A 17,602-nucleotide genomic window follows, 5' to 3' on the forward strand; every position below is an offset into this window, starting at 1 on the left:
GGACTGCGGCCCGCTGCTGACACCTACAGTCCGTCCAACACGTCTGGATCTGTTCACCGTTTTAAAAATGTTGTTTTAATACTAAAATGATCTGTAAACCAGTCAGTCCATCTGAGTTGGCGTCATGTAGCTGTTGTGTTTATTGACCGAATTATAATTTTTATTATGGATCATCTTTACATTTTAAATAGATAGATTGATTTACTTTAATGATCCCAAACTGGGAAATTATTCTGTTACAGCAGCCAGATATCAGACAAACAGATGAACTGCACAACATAAAATATGAATGCAAAAAATATTTACAAGAGCAAAATATACAAATGCCCAAGCCAGCAGAAATATTTAGTTATAGTCATAAAGTTATAATAGAGATGGAAGGGGGAGAATAAAATAATAGAAGTATCCAAAGTGCGAAATGAAAAATCTAAATGTAAGTAAAGAATGTGTGGAAATAACAAAATAAAAAAAACAAAACAAAAACCCAAACAATTATTTGTTACAGATTTGTTTATATCTCTGTCGTTGTCACTTTTTGGTGCGAGGTGCATTCTGGGAAACTTCAAATGGGCGGGGCCACAACACTTCCGGACAGTCATGTTTCTAACCGCATGTTTTATTTTTATTTTAATAACATATAAAGGGGAGAGAAAGACACAAATCCACATCGTTGGATTAAAGTTACCAAGTTCTTGGCACATGGAGACATTTTTGTAACTTTATTTATGTGACTCGTCTGAAACCGGAGATGTATCTGAACTCTAGTCAGCTGTTATATTTATTATTGGCCTGTATGTATTATTTCTTTATATGGAACCTCTTTATCTAATTCCTCTTATATAAGATAAAAACCCACGTTTTCTCTGGCTTTGGGGTCTCTTTAGTTCTAAATCTAAATCTTAACTATATATATATATATATATATATATATATATATATATATATATATATATATATATATATATAAAACAAAAAATGGCCTTATTCTGTATTTTGTGCTGCCAACAACAAAAAACAAGTAAACCACATCATCGTTCCTAAATTGTGTCCACCTTGATAAATTAATTTCACATCCTAGAGAATGAAAACAGCAAGTCCTTATTTTGAAATTCATGCGGAAGTGGTAAGTCCAGGTGTGCATTGTTGACATCGGTTATGCTGCAGTTGCCAGCGTGTACAAACATGACACACCATGGAAAACACTGCTGTGATGACACCGTGGATAACACTCCGACACTGCTGCTCCATAAAAGCCTGCACACTCACACACACTGACACACACCGACACACACACTCGGAGAGCTTTGGGAAACATCATGGGTGGAATCATCTCACAGATCTTCTCCAGGTTAACCTCGAAAACTCCTGTCAGGATTTTAATGGGTGAGATCTGTTTTCAGCAATAACAATGTTATTATAATATAACTGCTTATTTGATTTTAGCTGAAATAGTCGTAAATAAGTTGTTAGGTGCCCTATTTAGTGATTAATAAATAATTTTTGCCATGAAATTTTTTAAAAAAAAAGGAATTTTCTTTAATTTGGGAGTATTTAACAATAATAAATAATAATTATATATCTCTGTTGTGTTTTGTGCATTTGTGTGCTGCTGCAGTTGGTCTGGATGCAGCAGGTAAAACCACACTGCTGTACAGGCTGAAACTGGCAGAGGTCGTCACCACCATCCCAACAATCGGTCAGCCACTTTCATCTGTTATTTATTAAGCACATTTATGATGTGAAATAATACAAACTCTTTGTGTGTGTGCAGGTTTTAATGTGGAGACGGTGGAGTATAATAACATCAGTTTCACAGTCTGGGATGTTGGTGGTCAGACTATCATCAGACCTTTGTGGAGACATTACTACACAAACACACAGGTAAAACAGGAAGAACAGCACAACCACAAACACACAGTTTCTGCAAAAATAGGACCTACCATGATGTTCATCTGTCTCCGTCTCCTTCAGGGTTTGATATTTGTGGTCGACAGCAACGACCCTGAGAGGATTAAAGAGTCTGCGGATGAGCTGCACAGGATGGTAAACCTAAGCCTGCAGTATTTTTATTTTATTCATCACTTAACACACACGCACACGCACATTAATGTTTTAAGATGCCATAAAAAAAAAAAAAAAGGAACTCCGACTTTCCTGTGAGCTCACCAGTGTTTTTTGTTTGTTTCAGTTGGAGGAGGATGAGCTGAGAGGCGTCTCTGTCCTGGTTTTTGCTAACAAACAGGATCTACCCAGAGCCATGTCTGTCAGTGATGTCACTGCGGCCCTGAACCTGTCAGCAACCTCACATCCTGTGAGTGGCACATTCGCCCTTTTCTGATCTTTGACGTCATTTCAAACACGCCCTCTTCAACGTGAAGACTTTGTCCCTGTGTGTGTGCAGTGGTTTGTCCAGGCGTCCTGTGCTGTCAGTGGTACCGGCCTGGCTGAAGGTCTAGACTGGCTCTCCAACCAGATCCTGGAGCAGAGGGGGTCCACATGAAGCGCATGAGTTCACCTTTATTCTATTTCCTGCTGTGTCTTCTGTGAGCTGAGCTGAGAATCAAGTGAATCCAGCAGGGACAGAAATGATCTGTAAAATCCAGCTTCAGACATTTTCCTGCTGCATTCACAGCATGCAGGAAATCCTGTAGATCCCAGCTCTTCCTTAAAACTCTTTAATAGTGAAATTCTAAATGTTTTTTGATTTGAGGGAATTTATATGTGAACATAAAAGAGTTAGGAGGAATTGAGACTCCTCTTGTTTTTTATTTTATACGTCTCCATAAATTGCTATATTTGTACAATCATTTGTTATATGTATATCAGAGGCGTTAAAAGCTACAGTTAACCTTTTTTATACATCTTAAGCTGTGCAAATGTGAAAATAATAAAAAAAAATGAATGTGTTCTGCAGCTCCAGGAGGTTTGTTTGATCTGCACACATCAGCAGACTGACTCAGGCAGGTGGAGTTAGTGCTTTATTTATCACTGAAAAGCCTTTTATTAATCATGACACTGGAACATTAACCACTGAAACATATTTACAGTTCAGCATCGTCGACCCTGTCGTGTTCTGTTTGTCGATAAAGTGCAGCTCATTTAACATGAGTTCTTCACCCAGAAACAAACAGAAAACCCTTCTCCAAAAAAAAAAAAAAAAAAAACAAAACCCAAAAACCCCAAATACCCCAAATACCCCAAATACCAAAATCATCGTTAGTAACTGTTGATTTAAAGACTTCCCCACAGCCGACTGAAGAGATTCGGTCTGTTGCACATGCAAAGTCTATGATCCTGAAGCAGAAGCTTCTTCGGTTGTTTGACCTTCAGATAAGATATTCTTCTGATCGATGAATAAAACCTGCGACAAGCATTAAAGGCCCCAAACAAAATCCACACGGTTCAATGTTTTACTATCAGGAGAAACACACAGGATCAGCTGCTGATTTATCAGTCTTCAGGAAAAACGGTTCCCGTTTTCATATGTCAAGATGCTAAGTAGTGCGAAATTTCTTCAAAGGTTATTAAAATGTATCAGTTTAGCAGAGAGCCTAGAAGTTCAGACAGAGATATCTACTTCTCTCTTTTTGAAGAGAGAAAATTGCAGGTTGTTTCGCTCAAACCGTCGTCAAAAAACGCAAAAGTGAGGAGAGCATTTCATCGAATTTGTGCTTCAGTTGAAAAGATCTCCACATTTTCCCCAGTCAAGATGAGGAAACCAACATTTCACAACAATTAAGGAGACAAATGCGAAGAGAGCGAAGCGTCTTTGGCCCAAGATCTAAATGTTTGTCATTAAGGAGCATTACCTCATGCAATTATTCGTTTTGTAAGAGGCAGAAGTTGCAGATTCTTATTTTGGAGAGAAACTATTAAAGTTACATTGATTTAAAACATTTTTTTTTCTTTTTTCTTTTTTTTTTTTTACTCCACACCTTCTGTTTGGTCTGTTTGGCTCCAGCCGTCACGACAAGCTGATACACACGGCACACAAACTGCATGAGAAGCTCAACGCTGCTAATGAAGCTTCACGTGAAACATAAAAAAATCATAAAATAAAAAGTATTAGTTTGACACTGACATTGTTAAGCTGTTGGGCCCATAATATTTTCACTGCTGCTAACTTAAAGCCGACCTTTCACCTCTGACCACAGGTGAAATCTCTAGTCACATTTTTCATGCAGCCGATAGAATCAGAAACAACCTGTGAAACTACTGAGTAACATTTGGATCCTTTATCAGAAAAATTCAGGTTTATGAATTTTAACTCGAAGGAAAATGTTCATCCAAACACTGATGTGAAGAACATCTGCCAACAGCTGGAGCTGATTTTGGTAGAAAGGTGAAAAGAGAAAAGTCAGTAACTATAACATGCATTTTGTTTCAACAGCACTAAGCCTCCTGTTTCCACTTTTAAAGGGTGAGTTTCACTGATTTCTTTTAATATACGCAATTTCTTTTTTTTTCCAAGATTAATTGTGTGTACAACATCCGAACTACAAACCAAAAAACACCAAGTTACTAAAGCTCCAGGTGATGTCATCAAATGCCTTTTTTTTCTTCTTTTTTTGTCAAAAACTCTGAAAATATTTTATTTACTCCAACATGAGATCAGGAAGTCAACTAATTCTCATCACTGAGATGTTGAAACCAACATTGTGTTTTCTTTTTTGAAAACAAATTGCTAAGTTGTTAATTTTGCTAATTATCTTCATTATTACTTGAAATTGTTGCCACATTATCTTTTAAAAATTGGTTAATAGATTAATCACCTAATTGTTTTAGCTCTACTGTGATGATGATTCAGCAGGTTTCAAACTCTGACAGTAAATGAATGAAAACAAACGACTGTCGCGGGAGAAGATGATCATTCTGGGAAAAAACAAAAACAAAACAGTCACCCTATGAATACTTCACCACAGGAAGGACCCTTCAGAATAAGACTCCCTCCGCACTCCCTGTCTTCTCATCTTCTCTTCTTGTTTTGGAGTCTCATATGTCACATGTTCTTCAGATCTCCTCAGTGCCAAAGTGCCTCTGAGCAAGAGACACTGTCCAGTCCTGCATTCTGCATTTTCTCAGGCGTCCTGGTTCACTGCTCATCACGTTGTTCTGCTTTATATCCTCTGTTGTTATTCTTAGCTTTTTTTTTTATATATAAAATAAACATATAAAACAGAAACGGGTTAATCTATATGTTGTGTCCTTCTCTGGATAGCGGCGCCGGTATAAAAAGCAGCGTTTTTACACACAGAATAAAAGGAGTCTGTGACAAGAGGTTGCTTTGCCCACTCCTCCTCAGTGTGTTTAGTTTATCCTCCGTTTTCAGAGTGACAGGCTCCACCACAGACTTCAAACAGAGTCCAGCAGGGAGGGAGGGCATGTTTTTTGGTCCCAGGCAGCCCGGGGGGGCAGGAGAGAGGCAGGTGGTGTTCCCCTCCTCTGATTCCCGAGCAGCTGCCGTGACGGTCCTGGGGCGGTAAAACATGCATCCTCCGCACGTCGTTAGGCTTCAGACTCTCCCTTCTTCTTCCCCTCCTCCCCAGCGTCGCTGTCCTCCGATTGGCTGTTGCTGAGCACCAAGAACTGTCCGTCGGGGGCAGGAGAGTTGGCAGGACGACTAGAGGCCGCAATCAAACGGCTCTGCTCCTCCAGATCCTGGAAAGACAAAAGTCAGTCATGCTCTGAAATCAGCGACACTGTGAAGAGCAGAACTCTAATAGAGTCTGAGCGGCCTCACATCAGTTCAGCCCCCTCCCCTCTTTATGTTAGTATTCGGTACACACGTCACTGCTCGACCCAGTTATGAACCTTTGACAGGCAGGGTTAAAGGTTAAAGGTCACCTTCTCTATCTGTCTCTGTTTGCTGAGTTCCTCCTGCTGCTTCTCTTTGGCCTTGTCCTGCTCCTTCTTTTTCTCCACCGTTTTACGGTCCTACACAAAAAAACAAAACAAAAGTAGACTGATTAACATCCACCACAACATTCCCCAAACTGTTCCCTTCAGCTTCATTTAATGGATTTTCACTCTCACCATCTCAGAGTGGAAGGCGATCTGCTTGGCCAGACCGATGCTGTCACAGATCTGCAACACATGAAGGAGACAGAGAGGTCAGGCGAGACAGGACAGGGAAGACGAAACACATGTCCGACGGTCAGACAAGCAGATTAACTGAACCTTCTCTCCATCGTTGTTGGACTCAAAAATATAGCAGACGACTCGGCTGTCACCCCGCGAGCTCGCTGACTGCAAAACGAACCCGAACAGCCGCTTGTTGTCCTGATGGGACGAACACTGGACCACACTGGACAGAGGGAACTAAAGCAGGAGGCAGGAGGGATGGAAGGAAAGAGGAGAAAAGGTAAGAGGAGACTGGAAGCAAACTTAAACCAGTAAAAAGATATCAGAAAGTAAAACAATAATCTGGTCTGATAGGACAGATCATCTTACCCTGAGTCGAGTGACCTGAGTCTGAGGATCGATAAGCCTGAAAAGAAAAACAGACACCAAACTGAGAGACTTCTTCATACACGTTATTAATCAATATCAGCATCAGTGTTTTAAGATTTATTGAGTGATATTGTGCAATTAGAGGTCCAGCCAGTTATATCCCACACTTCTCTCTGGAGAACTCTCACTACATGTTGTCAGGATTTAGATTCACCATTAATCTAAAGTCCAAACTCTCACACACACACGAACATACTTGAGGCAGTCACAGGTGACCAGCAGGTGAGACTCAGTCATTCTGAAGATGTTGTGGATGGCTCGGGCCGCCAGGATCTGCCTCATGGTCTCAGAGATGACGTCTGCCGACTCCGCACTCCTCACCTCCATGGAGCCCAGGAAGCGAACGATGAAGAGCTGGTGGAGGATCGAGTCTGGACAACATGGACGTGGGTAGAACAAATAAGCATCTGTCTGCTGCTGCACTGAAAATGGGCTTAAACTATATTATTGATTTATTCTTCGATACAGATTCTAATGTTAGTAATTTATAGAGCTGGTGGTGATACACATATATGGTTGTAAAAAACAATAATGTTATTTTCTAAAGTCAAGAAGAAGGAGGAGAGAAATCACAGCTTGGTGCATCACACTGCAACCTTTTAAGTAATAAAAAAAAAACAAAACCCAAACAAACAGTGACTCGTTTGTAGTTTTGATTTTAATCCATGAAATACAGAGACACTTCACCTTCACTGTCATCTGAAGTTCCGTCTCCTGTCTCTCCAAATGGATTACTCCGTCTGGAGGACACACGCACACACAGGTTGGTTAGCGTTCATACTTTGGTTGTTGTGAAGGTCAATTTTTGGATTGATCCCATTTTGTAAACTGCTCCTTTACTCACTCTGTCTCACACACACAACACACACCTACCTGCCGGACTGCGCTGCCGTCTTGTTCTGGCCCGAGTTTTCCTCGCTGACGGGGGAAATGATGTCAAACTGGATGGGCATTTCTGGAGCAACCAGTGCGTCCAATGAGAGCACAGAAAGCGCAGATGATGGCTCTGACCCCACAGAGCTGATGCTGCTCGCTCGGCCCGAACGCCCTTTACTGGAATGAAGAGAGAGAGAGAGACAGATCGTCCAGTTTAGAGATCCGACTGGCCAACAACCAGACGTCTGTCGTCCTCAAATCTGGCAGCTGATTGGTTACGAGGCTGCTGGTCACACCTTGCCAGAGTCTCTCTTACCTGCTAGGTCTCATGCTCTCGTGTCTCTGCTGGAAGGACGGAGACGGCGTCACAGCTTCGATAGCTGATTGGTTCACTCTGGCTGCCAGCTCCTGCCAACAAGAAGACAGTAGTGTCAATGTCAGCTAACTAGAGAACGAGATATGAAAGCATGAATTTAAAACCACAAAAGCACACAGCTGTTATCCAATTTGTGCTTCTTTTTGTCTTCTTGTGTGTTTGAGTTGGTGTGAGTAAACCTAAAAATATCTGCCAACATTTCCTCTTTGACCTGTGACATGAACGTAACGTAACGAAGGGACGAAGTGGACAAACACAGACCTCTGCGTTTTCACTCAGGTAGATCCTCTTGGAGATGTTGTTTATGGTGGAGATCCACTGGTGGAGGAAGCAGCAGAAAGATGAAGTGTGAAAACAAGAGAACAGAACAACCACCGATCAAAGTCACAGGACAAAAAAGAAACTATTTACCTCCTCACAGTCCTTCCTGCTCTCTGCCTGTAGTGTCACCACCCTGACGGAAGGCGAAACAAGAGAGAAGTGGCATTAACCCTGAACATTTAAAAATCTGTGAAGAGATGAAGTGGTTTTGTGAGGTAAGGAAGTAAAAACACGGGGCTTGCTTACTTCTTGCCATCAAAGGATGTGACCTGGAAACAGAAGCGGCGGTCGTCACTGTCAACCGCCATGACGGAGCAGTTGTCGAGGTCTGTGACCAGCCCGCCCGCCACCTCGCCGCGACCCTGCTGCATCAGGTTACCGCCCTGCGTGAAGAAGTACTGTCGCTCCCAGGATGTCGACACCAGCCCCGTCTTACTGAGTGACAGACACAAAGCTCAAAATCCAAGTTCTGTATTTGTCATTCTAAATTTATATGAATTCATTTTTAAAAATATTTCTTATTTATAAATGCTCATATGGTCATCTGCTTTCTTTGTTTAGTGTTCTATCTTTTTTCAACTGTCATTAGTTTTTTCTCACAGAGAGCTTTCCATCTGCTTCATTGTCTTTTTCTCATGCTTATGTGTATTTTGCTGCTTCTGAATGCTTACAATTCTGCTCGTCGACCCTCTCTCTCTCTATCTGTCTATCTATCTATCCATCCATCCATCCCCATCTTGGCTTCTCTAACTGTATCAAGCAATCTCAAGAGCAATGACATGAATGAACAGGAAGCTTAACTGTTATAATGAACAATCATACAACCACACAGAAACTCTTTTATGTGAACAATAACACAAGGATTAAAATGTGTGTGTGGGTGTGTGTACCTACTTGCGGATGTACAAGTAGCCCTGTTTCCTGGTCAGGTTGCGACAGACAGGTGAGTGGGCGGGGTCAGGGTCACAAGGTGCATACAGTGAGTCACATGATCTCTCCATCTGCTGGATGGTCTGCTGCATCTGCCCCACCTCCTCCTCCATCTCCCGACGGACACTAAACACACACACACACATTCTGTATTCAGATGTTTCCTTCTCATCTGCAGTTCACAGCTCATGTTTTCATCTCGATGTCCTTCCACCTGCAGCTTCTTCAGAATTACTGTAGCTTCACTGCTGACGTATAATCAATGAAACGCAGGAAAGGAAAGGAAAGGAAAAGTCAGAAAACATTTAAAGGCTCTTACTTCTGGACGCTGGTCCCTATAGTTCCCAGGAAGTCCTCCCACTGCTGCGTGAGATTTTCTGACCCCAGTTTAAAGAAGCTGATCTAAACAAAACAAAGAGAAGAAGAAAAAGACACATCAGGACATTCCACTGCAACATCACAGCAGTGTGATCTTTTGCAATGACGACGACTTCACATGCAACACACATACAAGCAGAAATATTTAGGTTTGTATGACGAATGTTGCTCAATAGACCAGGAATTTCACCACCACTTCATTCTTATTAATTAATCTGGGGACGTGGAGCACAAAAGTCTTAGTGTGAGATTTCGGTGCTTTATTTCTGAATCTGGAACAAAATCCCCATAGTTTTAAATAGGTCACTAATTAGCCAAAGTAGACCTTACAGTGAAAGCTTTGGGTGTTTGTACAAAACAAAATTACAGTTTTGATAAGATAACTAACTGGATAATTGCGTGTGTACCTGGGCCTGCATGTAGCCCAGCAGAGGCTCCAGGAGAGCTGTCTTCTTCTTGTACTGTAATGTGTTGAGGGAGCAGAAGTAATGCATCATGGTCTGGTGCTGTTTCTTGCGGGAAGTGTAGACATCCTCCACAGCCTCAGCCCGCAACTGCAACACACAAGACTCCACTCATAATTACGATGCAACATAATATTTCCTCCTCAAAGATATGATATAACTACATAGAGATGGCATTACTGATAACGTTGTTAGAGTATCTCTGTGAGGACTCTGAATGTTCAAGTTATAGAAAAAACTCCTACTTTTTAACTGTATACTGATCAAAAGAAAGAGTTCAGTAGCAAAGTGAAGCCCTGAATAATAAACCTTTGGCTGTCACTGGTGTGGTTACCTTGTCATTGTCCCTCCGCTTGGACAGGCGGCTGTATCGATTAATGGCTGTGTCGTGATCTACACACAGACACAATCAGAAATGAGTCAAACATAATGTGATTGAGACACACGGGCTGTAAATTATATTTGGATGGCCCACACTCCTTATCAAGAAATCAGCACAGATAAAAATCTGTTCCGGCAAATGTTAATCTACAAACTGCCAAACATTTGAGAACCAATTTTTCTGTAATTATTTAAAACTGAACAAAATAGGAAATAGGGTGATCCTCTGCATCTGTTGTCATGTGGAAACTTTAACTAACTTAGTCTTGTCAAACAAATGCACTATTGGCCTCTGATTTTTTTTAAATAATAAATAAATAACACAGATGCAGTAAATCAGGAACTTGTGATGGACATAAAGAACTTACCATCACTGGCTATCTGGAAGACTTCTTTCAGAGTGAGGATCTCTGGAGGAAGACAAAAAGAAGTTACAACGCAAGGACGATATTTTATTTTCCCTGTTTAGGACAATGTTCAGTAAAGTCTTCAGTTTGTCTTGCTCTGTCTCCTGTTTGGCTCTGAAGTTCTTCTCAAGGAAAATCTTAATGCGTTAGACAGCTGTTGGCTCTCAATCTGCTGCATATTCCTGCTGTTTTTTTTTCCCAAAAGCTGTTGGAATATTTTGTTAAATCATGTATTCAACAATCATATTTGACTGAAATGGACAACCGTCCACATACTTTCAGCACTGTAGTGTTTTTGGTTTGTGTTTCCTACCCTTCAGGTCTCTTTCTTTAAACTGAGTAATGGGAAACATCATGGCATCTGCAAGTTGGGTGGATAAGACTGCATGGCAGGAGCTCAACTAGAAAGAGAGAGTAATAAATCAGCATTAACAACCACAGCATCCTTTCTCTCACAGATCAAGAGGAAATCAACCATGATGTCCTGTCAGCTAAACGCTGCTTGTACAGCACATTCAGAAGAGTAGAGCAAACTAGTCTGACAAAACACAAAGATCTTGTGTCTTTTTGTTCCTTCTCTCACCTCATCTATGACTTTGGCAAACTGCTGCAGAGTAGAGCTCATCACCTCATCATCACCCCCTAAAGGGAAACGCTGTAGATGAAAGCAGAAAGAATGGGGGAATGAATTAGATGGATTTCCACAAATGAACATATAACGCACATTGCAGCACTTTGTTGAGTGGTGATTTATAAAACTGTTAGCTGGTGTGATAAGGTTAGCATTAACTGTGTTTAATGTTATTTAGAGTTTGGCTTTAGTTGGGAGAATAATGGCTAGAGTAAGAAGACTTGTGTTTAGTGTTGACAAGCAGCTGACTTCGATTACAAGGCTCATGTTTTGTGTTATAGTGTGTGCCCTACCTGTTTGTCATACTCTTTCAGCAGCCTGGAGGTCAGGTGTGTTGCAGCACTGAGCTCATTCTGAATGCAGCAACAACAACAACAAAAAAAAAAACAGACTCTCAATAGAATCAGCAGAGTAGATGGGGATACATTATTCCATCATAAGCAGTTTAGTAATGTTGCATTGCTCCAATCTACACATGCAATGTCAGTGGCACTACATCTGTCAAACATGTGCGTACCTGTGCATCATAAATCCGATGCATGGCCTGATAGAGCTGTGTACAGTAGTTGGAGATAGCTGCAGTGTCCTCCTCAAACACTCCCAGCAGAGAGCGGGTCTAAAAACAAATCACAAAATAAAAGGAGGTAAATAAAAGTCTTGATAATTCATCCCATACATAAAACCGAAGCAAGTTCCCAAATGATCGTTTGTTAAACTGCCGAAAAGCCAGCCCAGTTCTATCTATGTAAATCAAACACCTGCAACCTGTGCAATTCTGTTATCATGACGCATCTTAACTAGCCTGAAGCAAGCCAGCACTCTCACCTGCCACTGAAACTCTTAACTGATGTGTCATCATGACAGATAATATGAATAAAGATGTATGGATATCCCATTGTGCTCCTGCAACAATCAAATTTTTCTCAAAGCGTCATTCAATCTTACCGTCAGGGTTCTCATGATGTTTTAAATCAGCTACACAGGAAATGTGTTTCACTTTAAACAAAACAAATTAACGGAGCCTGTTGATTCACCAACACTTACCAAAGCCAAGTGAAATCCTAACCATGACACATTTTATCAATTCTTCTTTCCTCAGTTAATCAGCTGGTCAATACAATACAAAAAGAACTGATCCTCTTACAGAGTTACACAATCCTACCTCCTTTTTGAGAGAGACAGGGAGTCCAAAAACAAAAACCAAATTAAAGTTTATGATACCTTGATGTGACAGGACACAGAGAAAGAAAACTGAATCAGGGAAGTGGTTGGCCTGTTTTCTAGAAATAATAAAAACTGACTGTCAGATCATATATGATTCATTTTGCTGCCAATCTACTACTCCAATGTTTGACTCATCATTTCCCGTCTCACACTGGGCAGAACTAATGGCCTTAACTGAATAAACCTAAACCTCCTACAGTGTGTTTATGGACCTGTCAGGTGTATCACACTCTGGCCACGCCCTGCTCGGTGACGTCACGGTAGGTGTTTTTCAGCTCAAATTGTGGCGTTAATAGTTGTCAGCACATCTGGATGTGTGCAGCTGCTGCAGCAACTCTGTGTGAAAACGGCAAAAGGCAGCAGCTCGGTGAAATAAGACCGACAAATAAACACTTATCACGCCTTTAGCTTAGAGGCTAAGGAAGTAGCTAACCCATTTATAGGGTTCATTTCAGTGCGAGCCAGCACTGAATGACTTCTGGCTTTCCTGCCTCCGTGTCTTCCCTCCAGATGAGGTCAGTTTAAGCCCGACATGCAGCCGGCGGCTTCGGGTCAGCCGGGCCGTTAGCAGCCTCTCTCCGCAGGGATGTCGGCAAACAACTGAGCCCACAAAGACGGCTAGCCTAGCCGGAGACGTGGCTAACGTTAGCTCGCTAGCCAGCTGAAACCTCCAGAGAGGAGCTGCGTTACCTGCGGACTGTCCTCCAGAGTCTCCTCTATCGGCAGCTTCTCTATCCCGGGCATGTCTGCGGCTGGCTGCGAAGAGGAGTCGGTGCCGATCGACGGAGGAATTCACAACAAATCGGTTCCGTCAACTCCCACTCCGGATATTTTTTTTTTAAGCTAACACGAATTCACAACACCCCACACAGGTCCACCCATCTGCGCATGTCCCGCCCCTTTTGATTGGATAAACAATGACTTCAATGAATTTGATTGGCCTATTGGTTTTAAAGGGATAGACGCCATTTTGGCTCTTTTTGGACTCCTCGGTTCAACGTTTAAATGTGAAAGTTTGAGCCAAAATGGCGACCTATCGACTGATTTTAGCACTTTAGCACTCAAGTAAACTTACTTCGATATATATTTTTTATATATGCACATAAAAAGTGTAGTCATACAATTCACCAGTGACATGTTATCAATTATGTTGGAATAAAAACAGCTAAAAAGTAACCTGTAACATAAATAAAGCTAAATCTATAAATAGTAAATACAATACACATGAGAAACATTGGAAATTTTAAAATTTACATTCGAACAATAATGGAGTGACAAAACTTGTTTAAGAATGCAAATAAATTCTATTCCTTTATTTAAGAAGAGATTTAATGTTGACCAATGTAGCTGTTAGCACTGGGTTTTCTCCACCTGGGGGGCCACCGGCAGACCTCGAGAGAACAACTTCTCTGCCAGACTGTGGAATCCACGCAGCACACAACAGCTTAGGTCGTTGTGGTACTTCTCGATGCTACACGCACTTTGCCACATAGAGGTGTCGGCATTGTAGCATTCCACTGATGTCAAAGTGAAGCTGTTGTGTCCTCCGACCACAAAAAGCTGGTCATTCAAGACCTCAATGCCAAAGTAGCTGCGGGGGGTGGTCAAGGTCGGCATGGGTCTCCAGGTGTTGGTCTCAGGGTCGTAGGCCTCGACACTGCGCCGATGGTAGGCTCCGTTTTGGGTGCCACCAACCTTGGAAAGTGAGTTCAGTGTTTCAAGTGTAAATAAAAACAAACTGAGATTGGACACCTTATGTTAATATTGTCTCTACATTCAGTCTGCAGACAGTTATGAGACCAGAACAATAGTACATATTTGTCTCAAAACTTATGTGTGTTGTTTATTTTACACCTGCCAACAGTTAGCTAGACTGACACAGACTTGTGCCTTTTTGGTTTTACATTAGTTACATTTTCCCTTTTATTGCATTAACTGATCATCATCTCACAAGTTTTCCATTCAAGATTACTTTGACTGAGTGAACATTTTTGTTTGTAGATGTACTATAATTGATAATGTAAATGTAATTGCAATGTAATGTAATTGTAAATGTGGAAAACTGAGGGTGATGTATCTACATCCGTTGAAGCAGACTTACAGCATAGATGTGGTCTCTGTAGGCAATGACCCCCAGCCCACATCGGCAGGCCCTCATGGGTGCAATCACCGTCCACACGTTGGTGTCTGGGTCGTAGCATTCAGCCGCAGAAAGGCTGAAATGCCCATCAAAACCACCACAAATGTACACCTACACAGAGGTTTAATACAGCTACATTCATCTTCATCACCATGATTGTTTAGGACAAAACAAAACAAAAAGTTACATAAAACAAATTGGCCAACATGAATAAGATGCCAGACTGGATATTGAGGTGAAAATAACATCTAATTTTCCACTTTGGTTGTTTAATTGACATCATCCACTGCTCATTCATTACTTATTTTACCCACCTTGCCATTTAGACTTGTGGCACCGGCCCCACACCTCTTCCGAGTCATAGGTGCTACCGGAGTCCACAGGTTAGTCTCAGGTGTGTAGCACTCAACACTGTTGTAGTTAGTGTGTCCACCAGAGCCCCCCATGGCATAAATGTAGCCATTCTCTACGGCAACGCTGACGTAGCAGCGGCGGGAGTTCATGGGTGCCACCTGCTGCCACGTGAAGGTGGTAATGTCAAACCTTTCCACCGTCTTCAGGTAAGTTTCATGGTCGCAGCCACCTATCAAGTAGACAAAGTTGTCGAGAACAGCAGCGCCGTGGTGAGTACGGGAAATCTCAGCGTTCACAGTGACCCATCTGTCCGTTCGGACGTCATATGCCTCGAAGTTGGCTGTGGCGCTGTGGGGATTTCTGCCTCCAGTGACAAACAGTATGTCAGCAGGCAGGCGTGGACGACTCAACGGGTTTCTGAAGACGGATTTTGAGCATCTGCTGGCCCTGAAGCGAGCACATGCTGAGATCGCTTTGTCGACGATGCGTTGACATTCAGTCCTGCTTGTTACCAAAGAGTGGCCCATTACGACCCCGTGGAGGTATTTCGGAGTCATCAAGCCCAGTCGCATCTAAATAGATGTGAGGGGACAGTTAGAAAAGAGTCTCTGATGTGGTCTTGTGTGATTCTGATAAGTGAGAGGGTGGAATCAGGATGTGGACTGGAAGGAGGAGTAAACTGTTTGCCTATAAGGGAATCAAAACTGTATGATGCTGTGGGAGTTTATGTCAATAAAAAGTAGACCTAACGAGCTGATCGTAAGTTACCTTTGACAGCAACTCAGAGATGTGGTTTTGTCTTTGGTCAGGCTGGTGGCTGATCCACTGGATCACCGTGTCAAACACTACGTTTTCTTGTTTCATGTTGAGATGGTCGTTTTCAATGATGAGGCCTAGCTCCTGCAGAGAGAGCTCCAGGAACTCCTGGGAGACACAAACTATCTCCTCAAAGTGGTACAGGATGTAAAGGAAGACCTTGTGCTTCAGCTCGGGGCAGTTGTAGAAGTTCACCAGCCTCCAGATGCCAATGGAGTTCGTCAGAGACAGCTGGTCCTCCAGGAACAAGCAGCAGGCCTGTACGATCCCCGGCACCAACAACTGGTCGGCAGCTGCCAAAACCTCCACCACATTACTCTCCGTCACCGAAACAGAGCGGGTGTAGGCATAATTGATGATAAGGCGCATCATCTCAGGCGACAGCCCGGGGATGGTGTACGCCTGCCTCCCTGAGGTTGTCCAGGCGCCGGTGAAAAGAGTGCTGTGGGATCAGGGATATCAGGTTCAGCAGAGTCCAGCACCACAGCGCTGACATCTGGCCTGCTCTCCATATTTATAGAAATCAGTTGGCTTCATTTGCTGAAATTGCTGAAACACTATTTCCGGCCTCTTTTTTGGTGCGTTTCAAACACTCACTAGAAGTAGCGGCTGCAGCTGCAGAGGATGATCTTATGGGCGTTGAACTCTGTGTCGTCCACCTTGATCACCACATCACATAGCTTTTCCTCCTGGACAAATTCAGTCAGGACTGCGGTCATCATGTCACTCATGCTCTCCTTCATTTTGTTTCTCTGAGAATCCAGACTGAAGGTGGAAGCAGAAAACTGTCCCAGCTCTCTCATTTTTTAACGGCAGTAAATTTTCACAGGAGGAAATTCACAGATAGGAGACAAATGTGGAGAGTCTTGCACCTTTTGTGAGCCAGCGATCTGATTCTAGAGTGTTTCATTGTGACTTCACAGATTCCGAAGCAAAAGATTCTGGAACTGGTTTAAGTCTGCAGACTGTGTTGGTCTCTCACCATCTTGATACCAACCTGCCTTCCTTTTGTTCCTGATAGTGACCGACCAGCCTTTTTCCTGCAGTACAGCTCAGATAACGGTTCAGATGGTTCTGCATTAACACATATTTTAATGCAGACAGAGCGTTTTGAGCTAAATTATAGCGCCTCTGCATTGTTGCATCAGCTTTCAGGATTTCATTGACCTCCTTTACAACAGAAAAGTTGGAAATCATTAACTTGAAGCTTCAGATTTTATAACTGAAATAACTTTAATCAACTTTTGCTGATTTTTTTTTTTTTTTGAAGGTAATTCAATTGGCAATTCAATTCAATAGTTAAATATCACATATTATGTTTTAGGAAAGACTTTACCCCAAATGACAAATGCTGTTCTTGTGTTGGTTGTTGATTTAACTGTGCGATCATTGTGGAGGATGTAGTTTGTGTGCCTGTTTGAGCTACATTTTACAGAGTTGTGTTTTTGATGATCCCACCAATCCCCATTTATGTAAGATAGCTTTCCTGTTAAAGAATAAATTCTTCTTCAATGTCAGATGTTATACTTTTTTGCAACACTGAGTGTATTTTCTCCTTGTCTTCTAACACAACAATAGCAGCAACAATAAACAATCCAGTACAATAAAACGTAACTTTACAATAGTTTTTATTTAGTTTGTTGTTTTTTCAGATTCCTTAAATTCCCTGAAAAGTTTGTAATAACATTTTGCCACAAGAGGGCGGAATAGGCTGCACTCATGAAGGGATGGACAAAAACTGAATAAAATACACAACTTTTGTTGTTTATCATTTCTACCTGTTTCATAAGGTTT

General features: G+C 42.0%; 3 protein-coding genes across 3 annotated transcripts; 1 reads left to right on the top strand and 2 right to left on the bottom strand.

Moving 5' to 3' along the window:
* The first annotated feature begins 990 nt into the window (after positions 1-990).
* On the top strand, positions 991-2,885 carry LOC115043195 (ADP-ribosylation factor 4-like). The gene is made up of 6 exons (XM_029501442.1): positions 991-1,383; positions 1,616-1,696; positions 1,772-1,881; positions 1,972-2,043; positions 2,189-2,311; positions 2,402-2,885. The coding sequence occupies exons 1-6, from the start codon at positions 1,317-1,319 to the stop codon at positions 2,498-2,500; spliced, it is 552 nt and encodes a 183-aa protein (XP_029357302.1). The 5' UTR covers positions 991-1,316; the 3' UTR covers positions 2,501-2,885.
* A 948-nt stretch (positions 2,886-3,833) lies between these two features.
* appl1 (adaptor protein, phosphotyrosine interaction, PH domain and leucine zipper containing 1) lies at positions 3,834-13,360 on the bottom strand. The gene is made up of 22 exons (XM_029501441.1): positions 13,189-13,360; positions 11,792-11,890; positions 11,568-11,627; positions 11,227-11,298; positions 10,957-11,044; positions 10,605-10,646; positions 10,190-10,248; positions 9,799-9,945; positions 9,333-9,415; positions 8,978-9,139; positions 8,330-8,518; positions 8,174-8,216; positions 8,024-8,080; positions 7,703-7,794; positions 7,384-7,563; positions 7,198-7,250; positions 6,707-6,881; positions 6,451-6,487; positions 6,178-6,318; positions 6,034-6,084; positions 5,845-5,934; positions 3,834-5,658 (listed from the first exon to the last, which is right to left on the bottom strand). The coding sequence occupies exons 1-22, from the start codon at positions 13,240-13,242 to the stop codon at positions 5,506-5,508; spliced, it is 2,127 nt and encodes a 708-aa protein (XP_029357301.1). The 5' UTR covers positions 13,243-13,360; the 3' UTR covers positions 3,834-5,505.
* Positions 13,361-13,848: 488 nt separating this feature from the next.
* On the bottom strand, positions 13,849-16,485 carry LOC115043900 (kelch-like protein 10). Its single transcript, XM_029502673.1, has 5 exons — positions 16,406-16,485; positions 15,761-16,250; positions 14,953-15,564; positions 14,600-14,749; positions 13,849-14,193 (listed from the first exon to the last, which is right to left on the bottom strand). The coding sequence occupies exons 2-5, from the start codon at positions 16,178-16,180 to the stop codon at positions 13,849-13,851; spliced, it is 1,527 nt and encodes a 508-aa protein (XP_029358533.1). The 5' UTR covers positions 16,181-16,250; positions 16,406-16,485.
* Between the last annotated feature and the right edge of the window lie 1,117 nt (positions 16,486-17,602).

Source organism: Echeneis naucrates, chromosome 5, assembly GCF_900963305.1.
Source record: "Echeneis naucrates chromosome 5, fEcheNa1.1, whole genome shotgun sequence".
NCBI classification, from domain to species: Eukaryota; Metazoa; Chordata; class Actinopteri; order Carangiformes; family Echeneidae; genus Echeneis; species Echeneis naucrates.